Source organism: Akebia trifoliata, chromosome 2 (genome assembly GCF_017979445.1).
Source record: "Akebia trifoliata isolate Shusen 1 chromosome 2, ASM1797944v1, whole genome shotgun sequence".
Lineage (NCBI taxonomy): Eukaryota > Viridiplantae > Streptophyta > Magnoliopsida > Ranunculales > Lardizabalaceae > Akebia > Akebia trifoliata.
In genome coordinates, this window is record NC_141376.1 from 7,836,139 (window position 1) to 7,854,948 (window position 18,810).

An 18,810-nucleotide genomic window follows, 5' to 3' on the forward strand; every position below is an offset into this window, starting at 1 on the left:
AGGGGAAAAATTGCATTATTTGGTCAAGATTGCACTATAAAATAGAGCGTGATTCGCGTTGGAAGTTAATTAACTATTTAACATACAGTGGTCCCAAAAAACTCCAAAACTGTGCATGTGCGAAGTTGGCAACAACCCACGCCGTAACTAGACTCTAGTTACGTTGTACCCTGACGAGGACCTTAGATTTCCTCATTAAATTTAATAAAAATAAAAATAATTAAATATCTCATCCATTCCTCGCCGTTTCCCTCCGTCTCTTTAACCGTTAGTTTAAAGCCACTTTCTTTAACGGCGCAGAATCTTTCCTGTCAATTTCTATTCTCTGTCTCCGTTTCTTTTGTCGAGTTATGTTTTTTATTTTAATAATCTTCAATTAATTTTTTTTAGAGAGTTCCTGTTGGCACCCCAACTTTTATTTATTACACTTCAATTAAAAATAAAGAAAATGAAAAAATGACCAAATTGAATACAAGTGGCAGAAATACTCTATCAAAGAGTTAGAATCTAAGTTGGAGTTCTTTATAGAAATACTTCAGTGTGCTAGAAGTGAGTTTGAAAATTATACATTCATACTAACTTCTCTTGCTTCTTAAAAAAAAGATAAGAATATTCTTATATTCAATTTGTTACTATTTTTATCTTTAAGTGTCATATTATGTTCTTAAATTGTATTATTTTTTATTATTTTAATTATAAATATTAATATAACATATATTTAAGCTCAATTATATTAGAATTTAAAAATAAAAAATAAAAAATGACAACACCTACCTAAAAAATTGGACGTTTGCACCTATTATCAATTGAAACACTTGTATAAATAAATCCATGCATACAAATCTCAAGTCTTGTTATATATATTCATACTTAAATAAATTTTATATATGCAATTTAATGATTTAAATATCTCTTGTAATTTTATTTTTGAATTTTATAGGAGTCTAATCTTAATTATGAACAACTACTAAATTTCCTTTTTCAACGAGTGTTGTAATATTGAGAATAGAGATAATAATGTGAGCCTAACTTTGGAATGTTTGAATGATGGGTTCAAATCTTTATTTGAGGTGTGATAAGTAATTTAAGAAATTGGATGTAATTAGTAACATTTGGGGTGCCAATAGTAGCCCTTTTTGCCTTTATTGGTAGTTTGCCATCCGATCTTACAAGGCCTCTTTCGCTCTTTCTCTCCTCTCTCCTCTCTCTTTGTTCTGTTGCTTTTTCAGTGATTAGTCGTATACAGTAGTTTCTGCTCTCTCTCTCTCTCTTTCTCTCCGGATGACACAAGAGGACTACTGGTGAAGATCGTTTCTGGTTAATTAGGGTCTCTGTTGCAGAAGCTTCGAAGAAGATTCGTCTATGAGGAGAAACTACTCTTTCTCTTCCACATCTTCTTCTTCTTCTTCTCTCTGAGTAAAAAAAGAGGGTAAGGTTTGATTTTGATTTCTCTTTCTAGGGTTAGGATTAGGTTTAGAGATGGAGAGAAAGCAAGGGTTTTTCTCTGCGTTGAAAGAAGACGTAGTGAGAGCGTTATCGCCGGCGAGATCGAGAGCCAAGAGTCCGGCGAGAAGTGGGTCTCCGATGTCTGGGATTCTTAGGCGGAAGAAGCAACAGTTGGGGAATCCTGAGCCGCTGATTGCTAGATCTGGGAGTTTGAGACCTATGGGGGAGACTCTTACGCCATTGATGGAAGGGCCTGATCCTAATGGATCTGAAAATGGGGATTCAAAGAGAGAAGGTTGGGGCCATTGGATGAAGGGTCAGCTCTCTCGTGCACCATCGGTTTCTTCCAACTCTTACAAGCGGTCTGATCTGAGGTTGCTGCTTGGTGTCATGGGCGCACCACTCGCTCCGGTGCACGTTAGCACCATTGATCCTCTCCCTCACCTTAGTATCAAAGACACCCCCATTGTCAGTTCTCTCTCTCTCTTGACATTTTTTAACATTTCTTGACAATTTTTTTTTGTACATTTAACCTTCTTGGATCGCCGTTTTTCTATCGAAAAATTCTCGACTATGTCTTCTACTTTTGATGCAAAAAATGGCAATCCAAACATGTTTTTAATATCAGAGATTTCTGCATTCTTAAGTTAGTAATGCTCTTTGTATGTGTGTTTGGTTGGCGGGTTTGATTTGCAGACAATAATGGATGCTTCTTTATCTCTCTATATCTCGAGAGGGAGGGATGTTGATCTTTGTGATCTTTGCTATTTTGGATTGCTGAAGAACTCTGTTTTGGGTTTTGTTTTAATTTGGTTAAATACTTGAATGTTCCATTTTTATTTCAAGTTATTTTAGTTTGAAATGGGGTTCCACGGTAATCAGTTTTTCTTTGTCTTGGGTTGTAAAGATTGCTGAGATTTCTTGTGAAGTATGGAAATGGGTTTCTCAGCATTGCCTTTATTTAGATTAAAGAACACGAAAATTCTATAGGTTTGCATCTTAATAGAAGTTTATAGTGGGGGAATCAATGTGAATGGGGTCTCTGTAGTAGCAAATAAGAGGCAAAATGTTCATTTTGATGGAGCGATACTAGATGGAAGAAAATGGTAGCAAATATGTTAGGCTTTTCAATCTCCTGAGATTTACCCAGTCCCCTCTAAATTAACTCTCTATTTGTGGGGGTCTTGTTGCAGGAAACATCGTCTGCCCAGTACATATTGCAGCAATATACAGCCGCCTCTGGAGGACAAAAGCTCCAGAGCTCCATCCGCAATGCCTATGCCATGGGAAAGGTGAAGATGATAGCCTCCGAGTTTGAAACCGCTACAAAAGTCATGAGGAATCGGAACGCCTCCAAAGCCGCTGAAACGGGTGGGTTCGTCCTCTGGCAGATGTCACCTGACATGTGGTATGTCGAGCTTGCAGTTGGGGGAAGTAAGGTTCATGCCGGCTGCAATGGAAAGCTTGTTTGGAGGCACACCCCTTGGCTTGGTGCACACGCTGCAAAAGGACCTGTTCGACCTTTGCGTCGTGCACTTCAGGTGAAATTTCCCATCTTGGTTCATGTGCTGCACTTCGATTTAGTTTGATTTGCTCATAGTCTCATTTTTAAATATGGGTTTTTCATTTCACAGGGCCTTGATCCCAAAACCACTGCCAGCATGTTTGCCGATGCAAGATGTATAGGTGAAAAGAAGGTAAATGGAGAGGATTGCTTCATTCTCAAGCTCTGTGCAGATCCCCGGACATTGAAGGCTAGAAGTGAAGGTCCAGCGGAGATCATAAGGCATGTCTTGTTTGGCTACTTCAGCCAGAGAACTGGCCTCCTTGTTCACATGGAAGATTCCCACCTGACCCGAATCCAATCCAATGGTGGTGATGCCGTGTACTGGGAGACCACTATCAATTCCTTCCTCAATGATTACAGACCTGTGGAAGGGATCATGATTGCCCACTCGGGTCGTTCCATTGTGACCCTTTTCAGGTTTGGCGAGATGGCCATGAGCCACACAAAGACAAGGATGGAAGAGGTGTGGACGATTGAAGAGGTGGCCTTCAATATCCCTGGTCTGTCAATCGATTGTTTCATACCCCCTGCAGACATCGCGTGTGGGTCTGTTAGTGAAACCTGTGAGCTTCCCCATGGAGGTACGGGAAAGACCATGGCTGCAGGGACGCATCGAGCCAAAGTTGCTGCCATGGAGAAACCACACGACAGCAACCTTGATAATGTAGTATGGAAGGTTGAAGTTTAAAAATGTCTGAGATCAGATCAGTGCAAATTGTTCATACAAGTAGTTAGTTTTAATTGACTGACATAGTAGATGGAATAGGAGCTAAGCTAATTGAGGCATATTTTGAGTTGGGCGTGTGTTGTTATCTGTAGATAGAAAGCATATTGGGTGAATATTTATGCAGAAGCAATTACAGAGTCTGTGGGTCAGTTTTCCGGTGGACGGAGCAGATGGAGGTTTGTTTTTTTCAGTCTACCTTCCATGCAAAGGAGTAGTGGTGAGAGTTTGGTTTCTCAGATAAGAGACCCACCCACCAGCCTTCAATCATTCTAGTAGTCCTTTTTCCTTAAAAAAAGCATCCAGATGGGCGGTGGTGACAAGAACGCCATTCCCCCAAATGGGGTTTTACTAACACTATCAAATGTTTTCAGTCTTTGATTTCTACTTTGTTGTGTTTTAGTGTTTCTGTCTGTTATTGTTTAATTGTAGAAATTGTTTTGGGTGGTTGTGGGAAAGAATGGGATTTCTCGTGTTTAAGAAAATAGGTCTGAGTTAAAAATCCAATTTTTCTGACCTACTGTAACCAAAATGTGATTATCTGATAATGTGTTTCAGGTTAAGGATTGTGAGCCAGTGCTGCTGAGATCAGATGTAAATCAACTTTGTTTTTCAATGAGATATTGAATGCTTATAAAAATATATATAATTTTTCTTTTATTCTTTCTTTTACATCACTGTGAATTTTGTATATTTCAATTTAGATGAAAGATGAGATCATCTTTTACATTGCATTTATGTAGGTTTTGTTATTGGAAGGTTTCAATGAACAGTATTAGTTTGTTGTGGTCATGGTTTTTAAACTCGTCCAAGACGGAGATGTATTGCCCGAGTTAACTAGGTATCAGAGCTGAATGAGATCAACTCATGAAGTCATTTTTTGTTCGAGATTTATGAGTCACAGTTCAATTTATTGATTTGTCTAATGAGACGTTTCAAACGTATCGGAAAACTCGTCCGAGATGATTCGGTATCGGAGATGAACAAGATCAGATGAGATGAAATACCGAGTTTAAAAACCATGGTTGTGGTCCTCCATTTTTCTGGTGGGAAGTATGAGAAGGGCTGATTGGTGGGACCCTTAAATTCAGAAGTACTTTTCCTTTTCTGACTATTTGGACTCAAACAAATAAGGTGTGGGGAAGGATTTGCATTGTTTGAGGCAAAATAAACTTCTATGAGAAAATATCATCAGTGTGGGGTGGGGGTATGAGATTAAAGGTCACTCTGTCCCTTTCTCTTTCTCCTTCTCCTTCTCCTTCTTTTGGATGGTACCCGATACCCATACCCATACCCCTGTGAAACTGAATATATTCATTTGCCTTTTTTTGTCTGCAGGTAATTGACTTCCCTACCCTTGAAGTCGTATTGGGTATTTATTTCTTTATAATAATTATTAGAACAGTTAATATTGAGGGAGGGATATGACCTGGTAGGCTCTCAAGGACTCAATTAATAAGGAACCTACCTTACAAATCTAGACCCTATTTGGTCTCACTTTCACATCATACATACAGTAATTTATATTTTTCTGTCATTAAGACTTGATTGACAATAGAAATACCTTTTAGACCTTATATATATTTAAAAACATATGGATGATTGAGCCATCTGATTAATTGTATTTTGCCTCCTTCAATATCCATATCAGCCTATTAAATTGGATATTTTCTTCTCATCTGTGATATATTAAGGATGTCATAATTAATTATTGATAAATCTCTATAATTCAATAACTGGGTTGCCTTCTTGATGGGCAACAAAAAAATAACTTGCATAGAAGTGCCTAGTCGGTGTGATTTTTTCCAATCTTTTTGTCCAAGGTTGCCCCCATTGATTCAAAACTCATCTTACAATTTAGATCAGTGAGGGTGATGGGCCTTGTTTAATGGTCTGTCATATATATGAATGGTCTGTCATGACCAATCGTATTCCAAAGAAAAATTAGATTGATATCATGTGGACCAATGACCTACAAATTATATATTTAACTTATAATAACCTATACTACATTTGATCTTAGCCAAAAGGCCGAGAAAGGTAAATTGTTTAAAGTTGTGTTGAGGTTGGATAGAAATCAGGATCATATGGTTTTATATAATAAATACTTCAAACTTCATTATTCTATGGGGAACGACAACAATGAAACTTTAGTTTAGTTTAACATTAACCCTAGATTCCTTTTCTTTTCCTATGGTGAGAATTAAACTCTGTGATTTCCACTCCCATAACTTACCCTTCCTCTCTCTCTCTGTGTATTTATTTTTTATTTTTATAAGTTACTCATACACACACCACCTCCCAAAACATATTCAAGTAAAAAAAAAGAGGGGTGAGGGGAGGGGTCATGTGTCGGCAACGCGGTGAATCAATTGTTTTTAAGTTTAAACTGGCCCAACTTACCAAGTTGAGGTTCTCATTTGTTTAATGTGTTGAGCATTTCAAAACTGTGCGAGTTGATGCACTTGCATGTCACACCACACATTCAAAATGTTTGTTGAAGGTTTCTAATGTTTCTTCTGAAGAACTTTATCTTAAGAAATGTTAATGACACAAAGCAAAGAAAAACGTGAAATTAATGAATAATTCCGCTGGAGCAGATCCGAATTTGATTTGATGAGCTTCCAATAGTCATGAAATGGTCATCTTAGGACTACATTTAGTGCAAATTAATGAAGCCAAATTTGCAGCTTCGTGAGAATGTTGACAACATTGCATTGTGTGTTACAATTTAAAACTGTAAACTAATTGAAGTAGTCTCCAATTATTTGATAGTAATCTATAAAATCACGAAGAATTTCTGCATATCTTGGTAAAGGAACATAATATAATTGGAATGAGATTTGCCAAAAAAAAAAAAAATTCTTTTAAAGATTTGGTGTCCACTAAACAAATTATGTTCCTCTATTCCACTCCATCCTAAGTCAAGTCTTTTGTTGTTGAAAATGAATTATTTCTATTGAGGTTCTTTTAGGGCTTACTCTTGCTCTTTTGGGTTCATCAATATGAATATTTCTTTAAATCAATAGCCTTTAAATTTTAATGGAGAAACAATTTAATGTGATCAAGATAACCATGATCATCTTATATTTGTTAGAGAAAAAGTACCAAGACAAAGAAATTCAGAAATTTTAACTCGGGACTTGTTGATGAGTTTGATTATGGAGATTTCTGGAGGACCACATTTTTATTGGTCCATGTGTATTGAAGGGCATAAAAAATTTACGAAGTACCATTGCTTTCAAGATACACGTGGATAAATTGAAATCTGGGGTCTTTGGGTGGTCTCCAAAATCGTACTCCTTGTTGATCAAATGTACAATTTTGATCCTTACCCTCATTTTTAGGTTTTGTCCTGGGCGACAAGACATGAAGGATGCTAAATTCTAGAGTAATGGTGGGGTGTCATTAGGAAATATATTTTGAACTAGTTTAAATGCATTTAAAAGAACAACTGTTTCTTTTTTACTTTTAAAATTGGAAAGTTAAAAAGTTTGTTGGAATTAATTTTACAAAACTAATTTTGAAAAGTAAATTTTTATTTTTTAACTCTTTTAAAAACTAAAAGAAATTATTTTCTACTTTTTAAAAATTACTTTCTACTTTCTATTTAAACAATGTTTGATAACTTGATTAATTTTGAAAATATTTGATTTTATATCTTTAACATTGTTTTATAGACTAACCCTAAGGTGGTGGCTCACTAGAAATTTCTAATCCATAAGCGTTGAGAGTCCGTTGGTGGTGAGTTCAAAACCCAATATGAGCAGTATTTTCTCGGGGCCACCCATGAGGACACACCCTCAATTACCCGGTGTGTGTGATGTGAGGGCATTAAACATGCCTGGGGGAGGGACCCGTGCCTTGGCTCTACAATCCCCCCTTGGTCTGACGCAAGTTCGGAATCTTGTCATTAAAAAAAAAAATTGTTTATTGACCCAGTATCACATAAATCACTCTTGGAAGCCCTAGTATTAAATAAAATTTAGATTATTAAGTAGATCACAAATAGAAACGGGTTAGAGAAAAAAAATTTCTCAACATTTTATGTTTGTTTAAGGTTATGTTGGGATTCAAACACTTTTTGGTCATTTTGCAAGAGAAGAGGATAGAGAACTCGTCGGGAAGATCCAATGGCCAAAATTTTCCATTGGATTTAGGATATGTGATCCAATTCCAGATGATCAGAAAGATTAAAAAAAGAAAAGAAAAAAGGGTTAATTTAAACATAGGCCGTGCTATTACCACTCAATTACAATATGAACTCACCATAAGAGATTTTATTATAAAACCACACCATAAAAATAAGATTTTGTCTCACTAGAATCTAGATTACCCAAATGGTCTCTCATCTTCAACCTCCGAGTAAATTATTTTTAACTCATTAAATTTTGTATTCAACTAATCGTGTTCAACCTCTTTTAAAGAACACTTGACTTTTTACCTAAAAATCCTATCTTGTTCTTGAGGTTTAAAGGAGATAGAAATCTTAAGAGTGGTCGAAGAAGAGGGGATTCACACAGATTTAGTCTCACCATAATATGGAGAGGTGTGTCAAAATCAAATTCCCCCCCCCCCCCCCCCCCCCCCCCCTCTCTCTCTCTCTCTCTCTCACACACACACACACACACACACACACATACACACGCACAAAACAAAAAAAAAACCAAAAAAACAAAACACAAAAGAAAAAGAAACCAAGGGAAAGTTTGAGGGTTTGAGAACTCCTTTCTTCTGCCCTATTCTTCGCCCATCTGTCGAAGCTTGTTCCACGAATCACTCATAGATCACTATTATCCAATTTGCATCCCAATAGCTTCATTTCAATCTAGGCCGAATTAGATTGTTATTTCATTTGTCCTAATTAGATTGTTAAATTCCGCGAGACATTCAAATCAGTTCGAGGATATATTACATTTTTATAAAGCAAATCGACTTTGATTCTTGAACAATCTAATGTTATCCTTATTGTGTCATGAAGTGACGATACCCTAATCATCATTTTGGACAAGATGAGCAAAGCCGGACCCAATCAATTACTTTAAACAACAAAAAGAGATCTACAAAGAATTTATTGCTAGGAAGAGATCTAAAATATTCTTTTTGTATGTACAACCTCTAGCATTCAACCTCCAAAATAATGGAGAGAATAAGAATCTTGAATGGATAATAAAATGATGTCTGCTTCACTCTTACAAAAGCAGTCCTTGTATGCTTCCAAATTTAACCATGTAACTTGGGCCGGGTTTGGGCTGGACTTTATATTATATTTCTTACCTCAAGCTGCAATCAGGCTGTTGAACCGAACCTCATCGAAGCTGGATAATAAATTTGGTTTTTGTTAAGAGAATGCTAACGTTCAAACTGATAATTTTGGGGGTCCAATTCAAAACCAATTGGCGATGAGTGAAGAGTCCCAAGAGCTTATAAGGAGAGAGAAAAGGCAATTTGTGTCCGATGCATGGTTTCAAAACTCGTCCGAGAATTGCCCGAGTCATCTCAGTATCAGGCATGGACGAGACAAACGAAGAAGTCAATTTTTCATATGGGATTTAAAACCCGATGTTCTTTTTTCAAATTTTTGAATAAGACGTCTCAAACGTATCAGAAAACTGGTCCGAGACTACTCGGTATCTAGCATGGACAGACGAGATGCGAAACCAAGTTTTAAAACCATGGTCTGATGGGGGACTAAACAAAGACTTCAAAGGGATGCTAGCAACATTTTTTTGTACATAATTTTTTTTATTATAAAGTTTTGTGATACTTACAAAAATGTCATTGCATAATGATTATAAAAGTCATTTGATCTGTAAAAATATATATATATGTAGCCGTGGAAACATTTTATTTCTCATAAATGCTTATAAAAAGTCATTTTATTTTATTTTCTAGAACAAAATAACTGGTTTTTATAATCATTATGCAATGATATTTTTTGTAAAATATAACAAAACTTCAAAACTTATATACGAAAAATGAGAATAGACCCCTTATTTTTTTGGTAAAAAAAAATTTATTTTTCAAGGCATTTATGAAAAATAAATGAATTTGGAAGTTGCTAACATCCCAATGAAGTCTTGGATTAGGTTGAGTTGTCTGAAGCACTGTACCTTAGGTTGGGCTTACTTTGTTCCATTTACCCTTCGCCCAACAAGGCTTTGCACCTGTATTCACGTGTGCAACATGTAATGGGTGATGGGACGAACAAAATGATTTATCTATAAAGAAAATGCATTTGAGAAGGTTTGGGCATCTACAAAGAAGATCAATGACGACAAGGGCGATTAAGTTCCAACTATTCCAATAGATTTTTAGGTCTGGGCACATTGATTAAGTTGGTTTAAATCATCTTGTTCTTTTCCATTATTATGATTTGCTGTTAACAAACACCAAGTGTTGTTGTCGGGGGATGTTCCGTCAATTTGATACCCCAAGATACCTTGTACAATAAACTCAAGTCAAATTATTGTTCTAGGACACCTGTGTGATATCTATCAAAGAGACTTTGATGCCCAAAATAGATTCGCTTATAATATTTTAGTAGGATTACCCTCACATCCTTTTGGAAGTTTTTCTTGTTTGTTTTGTATAATATGGAGCATGGCTAAAGATATGGGATCTACCTAGATCAGCCCTATACCCCTATTGGGTCTAAGTCGACAAAGCCGTAGCCCGACTCTAATGGGCTCAGGCTTGATTCAGCCTAATGAAATTATTAGAATTCAATGTTTTTAATGAAAAAGTGTAGTTTTTAAATAACTTTTGTTTTGTATGTTTGAAGATTTCCAATTGAATTCAAATGAATGTTTTATTGACCAATCATTATCATAGGTGAGAGTTAAATTGTAATTAAGCAATATATTTTACTTTTATCCAAGTTTTATTAGAAAAATATTAATGCTTTATTAGCCAATCATTATCATAGATGAGAGTTAAATTGTAATTAAGCAATATATTTTACTTTTATTCAAGTTTTATTAGAAAAATATTAATGCTTTATTAGCCAATCATTATCATAGAGGGGAGTTAAATTGTAATTAAGCAATATATTTTACTTTTATTAGAAAAATATTTATCTAATTAAATATATAAATCAATGTTTTTATAAGATGTAGTAGGGCGTCGCTGATCAAGGAGATTGAGTTTCTTGTTTCTTCCCGCCTCTACGAACCCCATTGGAAATCTTGAGAAAGTAAAATGGTGGTGGAGATGCATTTTAATTTTTTTTCTACCAACACAAGTTTCCCCTCTTTCGATAACCTATAGGAGTCCAATACCTTGAGATTCATACAGTTACATTTGCCCTCTGTTTTTCCTCATACATTTTTGAGGCAACGACTACCTCACCATTACTTTTGTGTCCCCAAATGCACCGGTGTCATAAACCCATTACAATAATGAATTTTGCATTTTGTGGTCGATCATTGTCTAGTTGGGTTAGGGGCGTAGCCAGGATTTTGTCTACGTGGGGGCAACTAACAACTTATTTATAATATTAAATTTTATTTGATAAAATCTATTAAAATCAACTTCTAGTATATATATCTGCAATAATTTTATGACAGATCCCCACTCCAAAGTTTGGTTACCAATAACTTGATATCAAAGTATGAGAATTCGCCAGAAACAATTGTGAAAACTTATGCATATAGATTAATGATTGGTTTTCTGAGGAAACAATGTTAACATTTTGTATAAATATTATGTATAAATATTATGTGTTATTAACATACCATGGAGGGAACCTAACCGCATCAATTTGTGGTATCCAAAAACATGATTTGGTGGCATGGGTTATAAAGGATAAAATTCTAAAACTTCGAGGAAAAATGTTAATTTTTATTGCTGAATTTTAGTTTAGATTTGAGAGTTTGGTAGTCATCTATTTTTAACACATTTGATTAGACTAAATATTTTATTTTATTTTATTTTATTTTATTTTTAAATCAATGTTTTCCATGAAATCTAGAAGATTGTGGTGTTGGATTGAAAATTTGATAATCCATATAGGCTCCTGTTAATAAGATTTGAAATCTTACTAAATTAGTCATGCTAGCCTAATTCATAAAGGATGGTTTGTTCTCTAACAAACTTAATAAATAAGGGAGTTTTTGTAATAAAATTACAATAGATAGATTTGCCCAATAAAACTCTCTTCAAAAAAATTTAAAAATTTTCAAAAGTCCTAAATTTTAGAATTTTGTGTGTGGACGAACTCTTAACAAATTATTTTAAATTATTAATAGAGAGCTACTATTGCCACACCAACATTTAATAATGCCTCACCAATTCTTATATATATCACCAAAGAATTCACATAGTTGGTGTGGTGTTTGAAAAGTGGCAATAGCAACTCTCTTATTACTAATCTATTAAGGTTTTTAAAAATCTTGTGTGTGTGTGTGTGTGTGTGTGTGGAGGGGGAATAAGAGATTTTAGAAATCTTTTTGAAGGCAAATTCTTAGGAAATCAATTTTTCATTATACATTATGAATTACCCCTTAAGATTTTATACAGTCAATGCACTAACAGCAAAAAAAAAAAATTTCTCTCTCTCTCTCTCTGAAGTACAAAATAGCAGGGGCTGAACCTTCTTGGTCCATGACCTGTCCAAGAGGCAATTGTGACTTGTATTTCCAACTTTGACAATAATTGGTATAAAAAGTTAAAAACCACTGGTTTGTGTCCAAGAATGAACTCTCCAGGCGCGTTGGTCCCAATTATCAAGACTAGTGTGCTCAAATGTAGAATGTGACCCACAATTCAAGTTTAATTGGATCACATGACCATGATTATTGTGCGGTTGAAATTCGGTGAACGATTTTTTATGGATTCAATTGCATTGATTTGAAATCATTCCTACCACCTCCCTCCTCACGATGGTGTAGCACCTGTTAAAATCACTCTTACGCTCAAGTTAGAGAAGTCGATGAATAGTCTAAAGAAACTCGTTAGATTCTAATCTCTCCAAAGGATCTCCTTCAATAGTACTTACTATGCTATTTATCCCCTCTAGGCGTCCATTGATTTTCTCCCTCTATAGGTTATAATCATGAGATATCTACTGACTTTGCGGAATTGTTTACATAATCGAAATCTCTTGGATTGATCGTACTAAAGTACAGAGATCTCTTCTAGAATCTTTGGGATTGACGTGCACATATCAGTCTTACGATTACTCTATGACCTAGCATGTCTTACTTGGCAGACATGATCTTGTTTAACGCTATGTTGTCCTGCCAGACAGACTAGGGAGGCCTCTCCTCTGACCTGTCCTGTTTGTAGGACAACATCCCGTATGTTGATCAGCACTTGATACCACTTAACCGATTTGGACATATCTATGACTTAGATTAACGTGCAATTATCTTCTTTTACAACTATCATCTTCAATGATGGTAGAATAAAATGACTTTTTCCATAAAATAAAGGGAACATATTGAGAAAGGTTTGGACGTATATGTAACATCACGTAGGGATATTAAATTGTTTATTGATCAAATTAGTGTAATGGACTTTCAGGTCCCAAGCAAAATGGGTCAGGTTGATCTAATTCATCATCATTAATTGTTCTTTCCCTGGTTTTAAAACATCTTTTGTTCATTTTAGGTTCGAACTATGTGTCATTCTATTCTTCTCAAGAAAAAAAAGTCCCAAGCAAGGAGTGATACCATAAAAAATTAAAAAGACCACATTTTTTTTCTAATATTTTTATTTTCCATATTATAACTGTAAAGGTGTAACATGCGTAGGGCTGACAACAGCGGTATGCCAGCCCCCGCACACACACACCTGTGGACAGAAAATTTACCAGTCTCAGAGAAGGGACACATGGCAAAATGATTGCCCAAGTCACCGATGAGAATATATGAAAAAAGGGCATAAGCTGTAAGATGGGAAAAAATGTCTAAATCCGAGATTCATAAAAGTATGAGATCTTATGCTTAATCAATCAATTACGTTTGAAATAAAGAATAATTAAGAAAAAATTAAGGAAAAATAGGATTAGGAGATCAAGATAAACAAGGAATCTCCCAAAAATCTATACATAAATACTCAACATCACGAAATAGGTTCACAAGATTTTCTTACTAAAAAGATGTCTTACAATATAAGTCATTTTCTAACTTAATCGTCGAACTCACTGTGAGAGAGGAGACAGGGAAAAGACTGAGTGATCGAAAGGGTGGAGAATCTCGAGGTATACACTAAAAGGACCTCTACAACACTCATACCCAAATTTTAAGATAATACCCAAATCCAAATGATTCAAAAGATGATATAATTCTTTGGTGATTCAAAATTTCTTCTATTGTCGCACCAACTTTTGCTAATGCCACCCAAAATGTGTGCTATAATTCTTTGATGATTTACATATTGAATTGTGGTGGCATTAGCAAAAGTTGGTCTGGCTGTAGAATCGTTCTTTGAAGAATTATTGGATTTGAAATCCACAGATTAATTGCAATACTTAATGGACATGGAAGAAATGAATTTTGCAAGAACATACAAATTTCGCACCCAATCGAAATAATCCACTTAATACAAATCTCTCCTCATACCAAAAAGAATCCAAGTAAATGTGTGATCAAATCCCCCAAAGAAGTACACATCAATCGGGCTAAGACAACAAATTCAGAAAAAAAAAAATTAAACAAAATAGTCTGTAACAGTAAATTTAAAAAAAAAAAAAAAAAAAACAACAGAGAGCGAGATCAAAGGAGAAGCATAAACTCTCCCTTTTACACAAGCAGGCTAAGAAGAGCACATCCAAACACCAAGCTTCCAATCATCTTCTTCATGCACCATATGTTCTTTACTCCGCTCTGCACCATAACATTCCAACACCAATAGCTTAGACCAACACTATTTATTATTTAAACAGAATCTAAAGAAGAAGAAAAAAATCTCACTTTAAATTAATTAATAAAAAAAATCCTTGTTTCTACAATGTGGCTTAGATAATAAAGCCCCTTGGGTTGAGATACAAATCTCTATAAAAATGTCCTGATCTCGACAAAAAATATAATATTTTTTTTTTCGTTGTTTCTCGACCCTAGGTTTGATGAAGAGTCGGATAAGTCCGTTTGGCGTAAGAAAAGTCCAACTGTCCAAGGGCCTTGTTGATTTCTGAGCCATCGGATCTCAAACTTTTTTAAAGAAAAAGTATAAATAATTTTTGAGTTCCGTATCTTTCCCAGCTGGCAAAGGGCCAATCATCGAAAAGACCAATAGGTCCCTCCATGATTGCTCTGGTCCCAACCAGATCTAAGGTTACATCCGGGGACAATGGGAGCAGAACGCACCCTAGAGATCTACTACCCAGCGCACGTTAGAAAAACTAAGTTATATTTGTTAGATAAAATAAGTAAATTTACCAAAAAAAAAAAATCGGACGAATTAGGAAAAAGGATCAGATCTGATCTACGGTCCAGATCGCACACTAATCCTTTAGCCAGATCGCAAATCGGCGCATGTTAGAAGTAAAAAAAAGAACCACGAATGACCAGATCTGACTAGAGATCGTGTAGCATTGACTTGGGAAGATTGCGATCCGGCGCATGTTAGAGACAAACAACAGACAAGAACCAAAAACAAACTCACCGAGTCATCCTGAGTTTGAGACGGTCCAGGGGCGCTGAGGTCCAGAGATGGTCCAGGTGCCTCAGTGGGCGGTGCAGGAGGACTGAGAGTAGTAGGTGCTGGTGCCGGAGCACTGTGCTTCTTCTTCTTCTTATTCTTACTAGGAGCCGGAGCTGGAACCGCAGCTGGTGGTGACGCGACCGGTGCTGGAGGAGGAACAGCAGGAGGAGTCGCAGGAGGACTGGCCGGAGGGGGAACAACAGGAGGAGGGGATGCAGGTGGAGGAGAGCTGACGGGAACCGGCACTGGTGGAGGTGTAGTCGGAGGAGGCAATGCTGGTGGTGGTGAAGCTGGTGCAACAACTGGAGAAGGCACCTTCGGCGTTGGTGGAGCAGCTTTAGGACTGACAGCCGGTGGTGTTGCTACTACCGTCGGTGGAGCTGCAGTAGGAGGAGTTACCGGAGCTGGTGACTTAGGTTTTGTTGGTGGAGTTGCAGTTGCCGGTGGCGAAGCAGTTGGTGTAGTCGGAGGTGCCGGAGTTGTAGTCGGTGCAGCTGCCGGAGCTTGCCCACCAACACTTGCGACGGCAATGCAGACGAACGCAAGAGCAAAGATAGTCTTCCGATCCATCCTGCTCTGTTTTTTCTCTTATCGTGCGCACACTCTTCACCTTAACTTGCGCACTCAGGAGATAGAGCTTCAGTGATGAGAAATAGAAGTGAAAGACGGAATAAATAGACTTTACTTCTCTTTTCTCTTTCTCTTTCTTTGTTTCTCTCTCTAGGGTTTGGCGTCGGTGCAAGCAAAGTGAAGCTTCGACCCCACGCACAAACCAACAAAAGAAAATAGCTATGTGGCGCTTCATAACAGTCTGTAAATGGGGCCCACTGTACATGTGAACCGTGATTGCATAAGGGTTTGTATTTTCCACGTAAGATAATTTTGTGCAATAGGATGTTTACACGTAGAAATAATGATTCTCAGCTAAGTTTAGTTGGCTTAGAGTTTAATTCAGCTGTATTATTAGTGGGACCAACCATAAGTTTAGCAAATGAGATTCTCCCATGTAGGAGATTTGGTAGTTATGAACCATGATTGCAAGCTAAATTTTGGCTTGGAAGTCGACTTAAATAGCTACAAAGTTCAAGCTCAAGTTTTCTGAGAAGCACCGTCAATGTGGGTCCCTGTCGGTCTTGTAAAAGAACTTTATTTCGATTGTACTACGGGCAGAAATAATTTTCAGATAAATTATAACAAAAATTAAAGTATTTTACTTTCATAGGAAAAAAAAAAAGTTAAAGATGTATTTAGTATTTACATATCCTCCCCTAACCTTTTGTTTTGGTTGGGAGAATTGGAGAGAAGAGAAATCAGATTAACTTAAGTGAAGAGAAATGGGGATAATTTTGAAATTTTAAAATGTATTAAAAGAGATGTAAGGGCAAAGTTGAAATAATAAAATATTTTAAAAGAATTTTTCTTCATTTCTTTTAAATCTCTTTACTATTTGAGAGAAATAGGACTCTCCATTTTTCTCTTCCTTCTAATTTTTTTTTCTCCCCTTAACAATCCAAATAAGAGCAATGGAGAGAATCTCATTTATTAAAATTTTATTTTCTCAATTTGATTATAAATACTTATCATATGTTCTATATTGTATCCAACTTCACTCTCCTCGAATTTTATTTGAAGGACTTCAACTATTAAACTTCATCTTGATCCTTAGATTATACGACAATAAAACTACTAAAAAATTATGATAGAAGCATTTTTTACATTTCAAAATTATATATATTTTATAACTCCTTGATTATAATTCAAACTTCAACTTGATCCTAAGATTATACGACAATCAAAATAAGGTTGATGATGCACTCCAGCAAGTTACTATGGAAGAATGGATGCCTAGGCATGAGGCAAGGAGGGCTAAAAGTGTGGCGTAGGTAAAAAAGCTAACGCCGATGATACCGAGGGCAAAAGGTGAGGTAGGTTAAGTATAGAATTTTTTTTTACAATTCGAAATTATATATATTTGCCTTCTTCTATATAATTATGTAATTTTTGTAGCTCATCGATTATAATGCTTCTAACACTACATGCGTTGCATTTAAAGATTGCAATATTTGGTTTATTACAAGTCTTGTGCAAAGTTTATTTTAAACATTTAGTTTTAAAAGATAATATCGATAAAATAAATAAGTTGTATTAGCCTGACTTAATAAAAAGATACTCAAACACACTCAACTAATGTGAAATGTGCACTGTACCCTGAAAAAACATTCTTGCAATTCTGAATCACAATTGGGGGAGGAGTGTGTTGGGGTACACTTTATAGGTGTAGTATAGCCATGTTTTATTTCTTAGGGAGCTACTTTTTTACATTGTAGACAAGGAGGACCTAAATTTGTTCCATAATTTGCTAATGGGGCACGTAGATTTTTTACCATCCACATCAATTGAGTGTATTTTGAGTCTTTTTTTTTATTATTATTTAGAATTAATCATAAAAAATATATCACAAATGTTGGACTAACACAAACAAGGACTGGGGTGACACAGTAACTTGGTGGGACGTATATAATCGTAGATGCTTTTTCACGAAATAAAAACATCTACAGTTATGTGCATGTCACCACATCATTTGTGTCACCCCAGCATGACTCAAAATACATAGACAATTATGAAATCCAAAATCATTAAAATAATATTTGTTAGCATCTTCAATCATTAAATATTATTTTTAAAAGACAAAATTACCTATCATTTACAATTAATTAGCTTACCGTCCCTTGGTTGCTTTATTGGAAGCAACATTAACCCTTCAACTAAAAGTATGAAGTTCTTCAAGTCGTGGTATCAAACATAATACAATTAATAATATTTACTTGCTTTGTAAATTAAACACAGAGGACAATTATAGTGCCTTATTGGATAAAAATGGTTCCGCACGATAAACTTTACTATCTATATATTGAAAATACAAAACCACGACAGATTCCCTTTGTTTTTTTTTTCTTTATCTTTATTTGTTTATTATTAGTCTTTAAAGCAATAAAGAGCAAGATTATATTTTACTTTTAATATCATTTATTTGTTTGTAATATCTTAGAACTTCCTTTGAAAAAGAATGATGTCAAGGATTTTGTTTTAACTTTAGGGGATAATATGTAAATAGTAATTGGATTTCGCATCCCATAGTAAAAGTTTAACAATTATTTTAATTCGGGCATACCCTCTCGCTAATATTTGAGATACTTATGCATTTTTTCCACTAAAGGTTATTTCCTTCAACCTTCGACCCCTAAAGAACAAGATATAAATTTGGAAAAAGTAAAATTCATTGAATTTGGATATAAAAATCATGGATTTTCTATGAGAGATTAGGACAACGTTGAATGGGTTGGAATAATTGATCGTAGATGTAGAAGAGTTTGAAGGTGATGGATTTTTGAAAGAAAAGACCATTTTTTTTGCTAGACGTTGAAAG

The 18,810-nt window shown here is 35.5% G+C and overlaps 2 protein-coding genes and 1 pseudogene across 2 annotated transcripts; 1 reads left to right on the forward strand and 2 right to left on the reverse strand.

The window, feature by feature from the left end:
• The first annotated feature begins 1,168 nt into the window (after positions 1–1,168).
• On the forward strand, positions 1,169–4,397 carry LOC147409271 (uncharacterized). Its single transcript, XM_086427130.1, has 3 exons — positions 1,169–1,914; positions 2,640–2,987; positions 3,081–4,397. Exons 1-3 carry the CDS (start codon positions 1,480–1,482, stop codon positions 3,699–3,701), a joined length of 1,404 nt encoding a protein of 467 aa, XP_086283256.1. The 5' UTR covers positions 1,169–1,479; the 3' UTR covers positions 3,702–4,397.
• A 1,246-nt stretch (positions 4,398–5,643) lies between these two features.
• Positions 5,644–5,781, reverse strand: LOC147409272 (U2 spliceosomal RNA; annotated as a pseudogene).
• An 8,472-nt stretch (positions 5,782–14,253) lies between these two features.
• On the reverse strand, positions 14,254–16,087 carry LOC147409273 (uncharacterized). The gene is made up of 2 exons (XM_086427137.1): positions 15,345–16,087; positions 14,254–14,566 (listed from the first exon to the last, which is right to left on the reverse strand). The coding sequence occupies exons 1-2, from the start codon at positions 15,951–15,953 to the stop codon at positions 14,483–14,485; spliced, it is 693 nt and encodes a 230-aa protein (XP_086283263.1). The 5' UTR covers positions 15,954–16,087; the 3' UTR covers positions 14,254–14,482.
• Positions 16,088–18,810: the final 2,723 nt, after the last annotated feature.

Coding starts and splice junctions, on each gene's coding strand:
- LOC147409271 (XM_086427130.1), top strand. CDS start 1,480: ATGGAGAGAAAGCAAGGGTTTTTCTCTGCGTTGAAAGAAGACGTAGTG. Junction 1,915..2,639: donor GTATCAAAGACACCCCCATT/GTCAGTTCTCTC, acceptor GTCTTGTTGCAG/GAAACATCGTCTGCCCAGTA. Junction 2,988..3,080: donor CTTTGCGTCGTGCACTTCAG/GTGAAATTTCCC, acceptor TTCATTTCACAG/GGCCTTGATCCCAAAACCAC.
- LOC147409273 (XM_086427137.1), bottom strand. CDS start 15,953: ATGGATCGGAAGACTATCTTTGCTCTTGCGTTCGTCTGCATTGCCGTC. Junction 14,567..15,344: donor CTCAAACTCAGGATGACTCG/GTGAGTTTGTTT, acceptor GTTATGGTGCAG/AGCGGAGTAAAGAACATATG.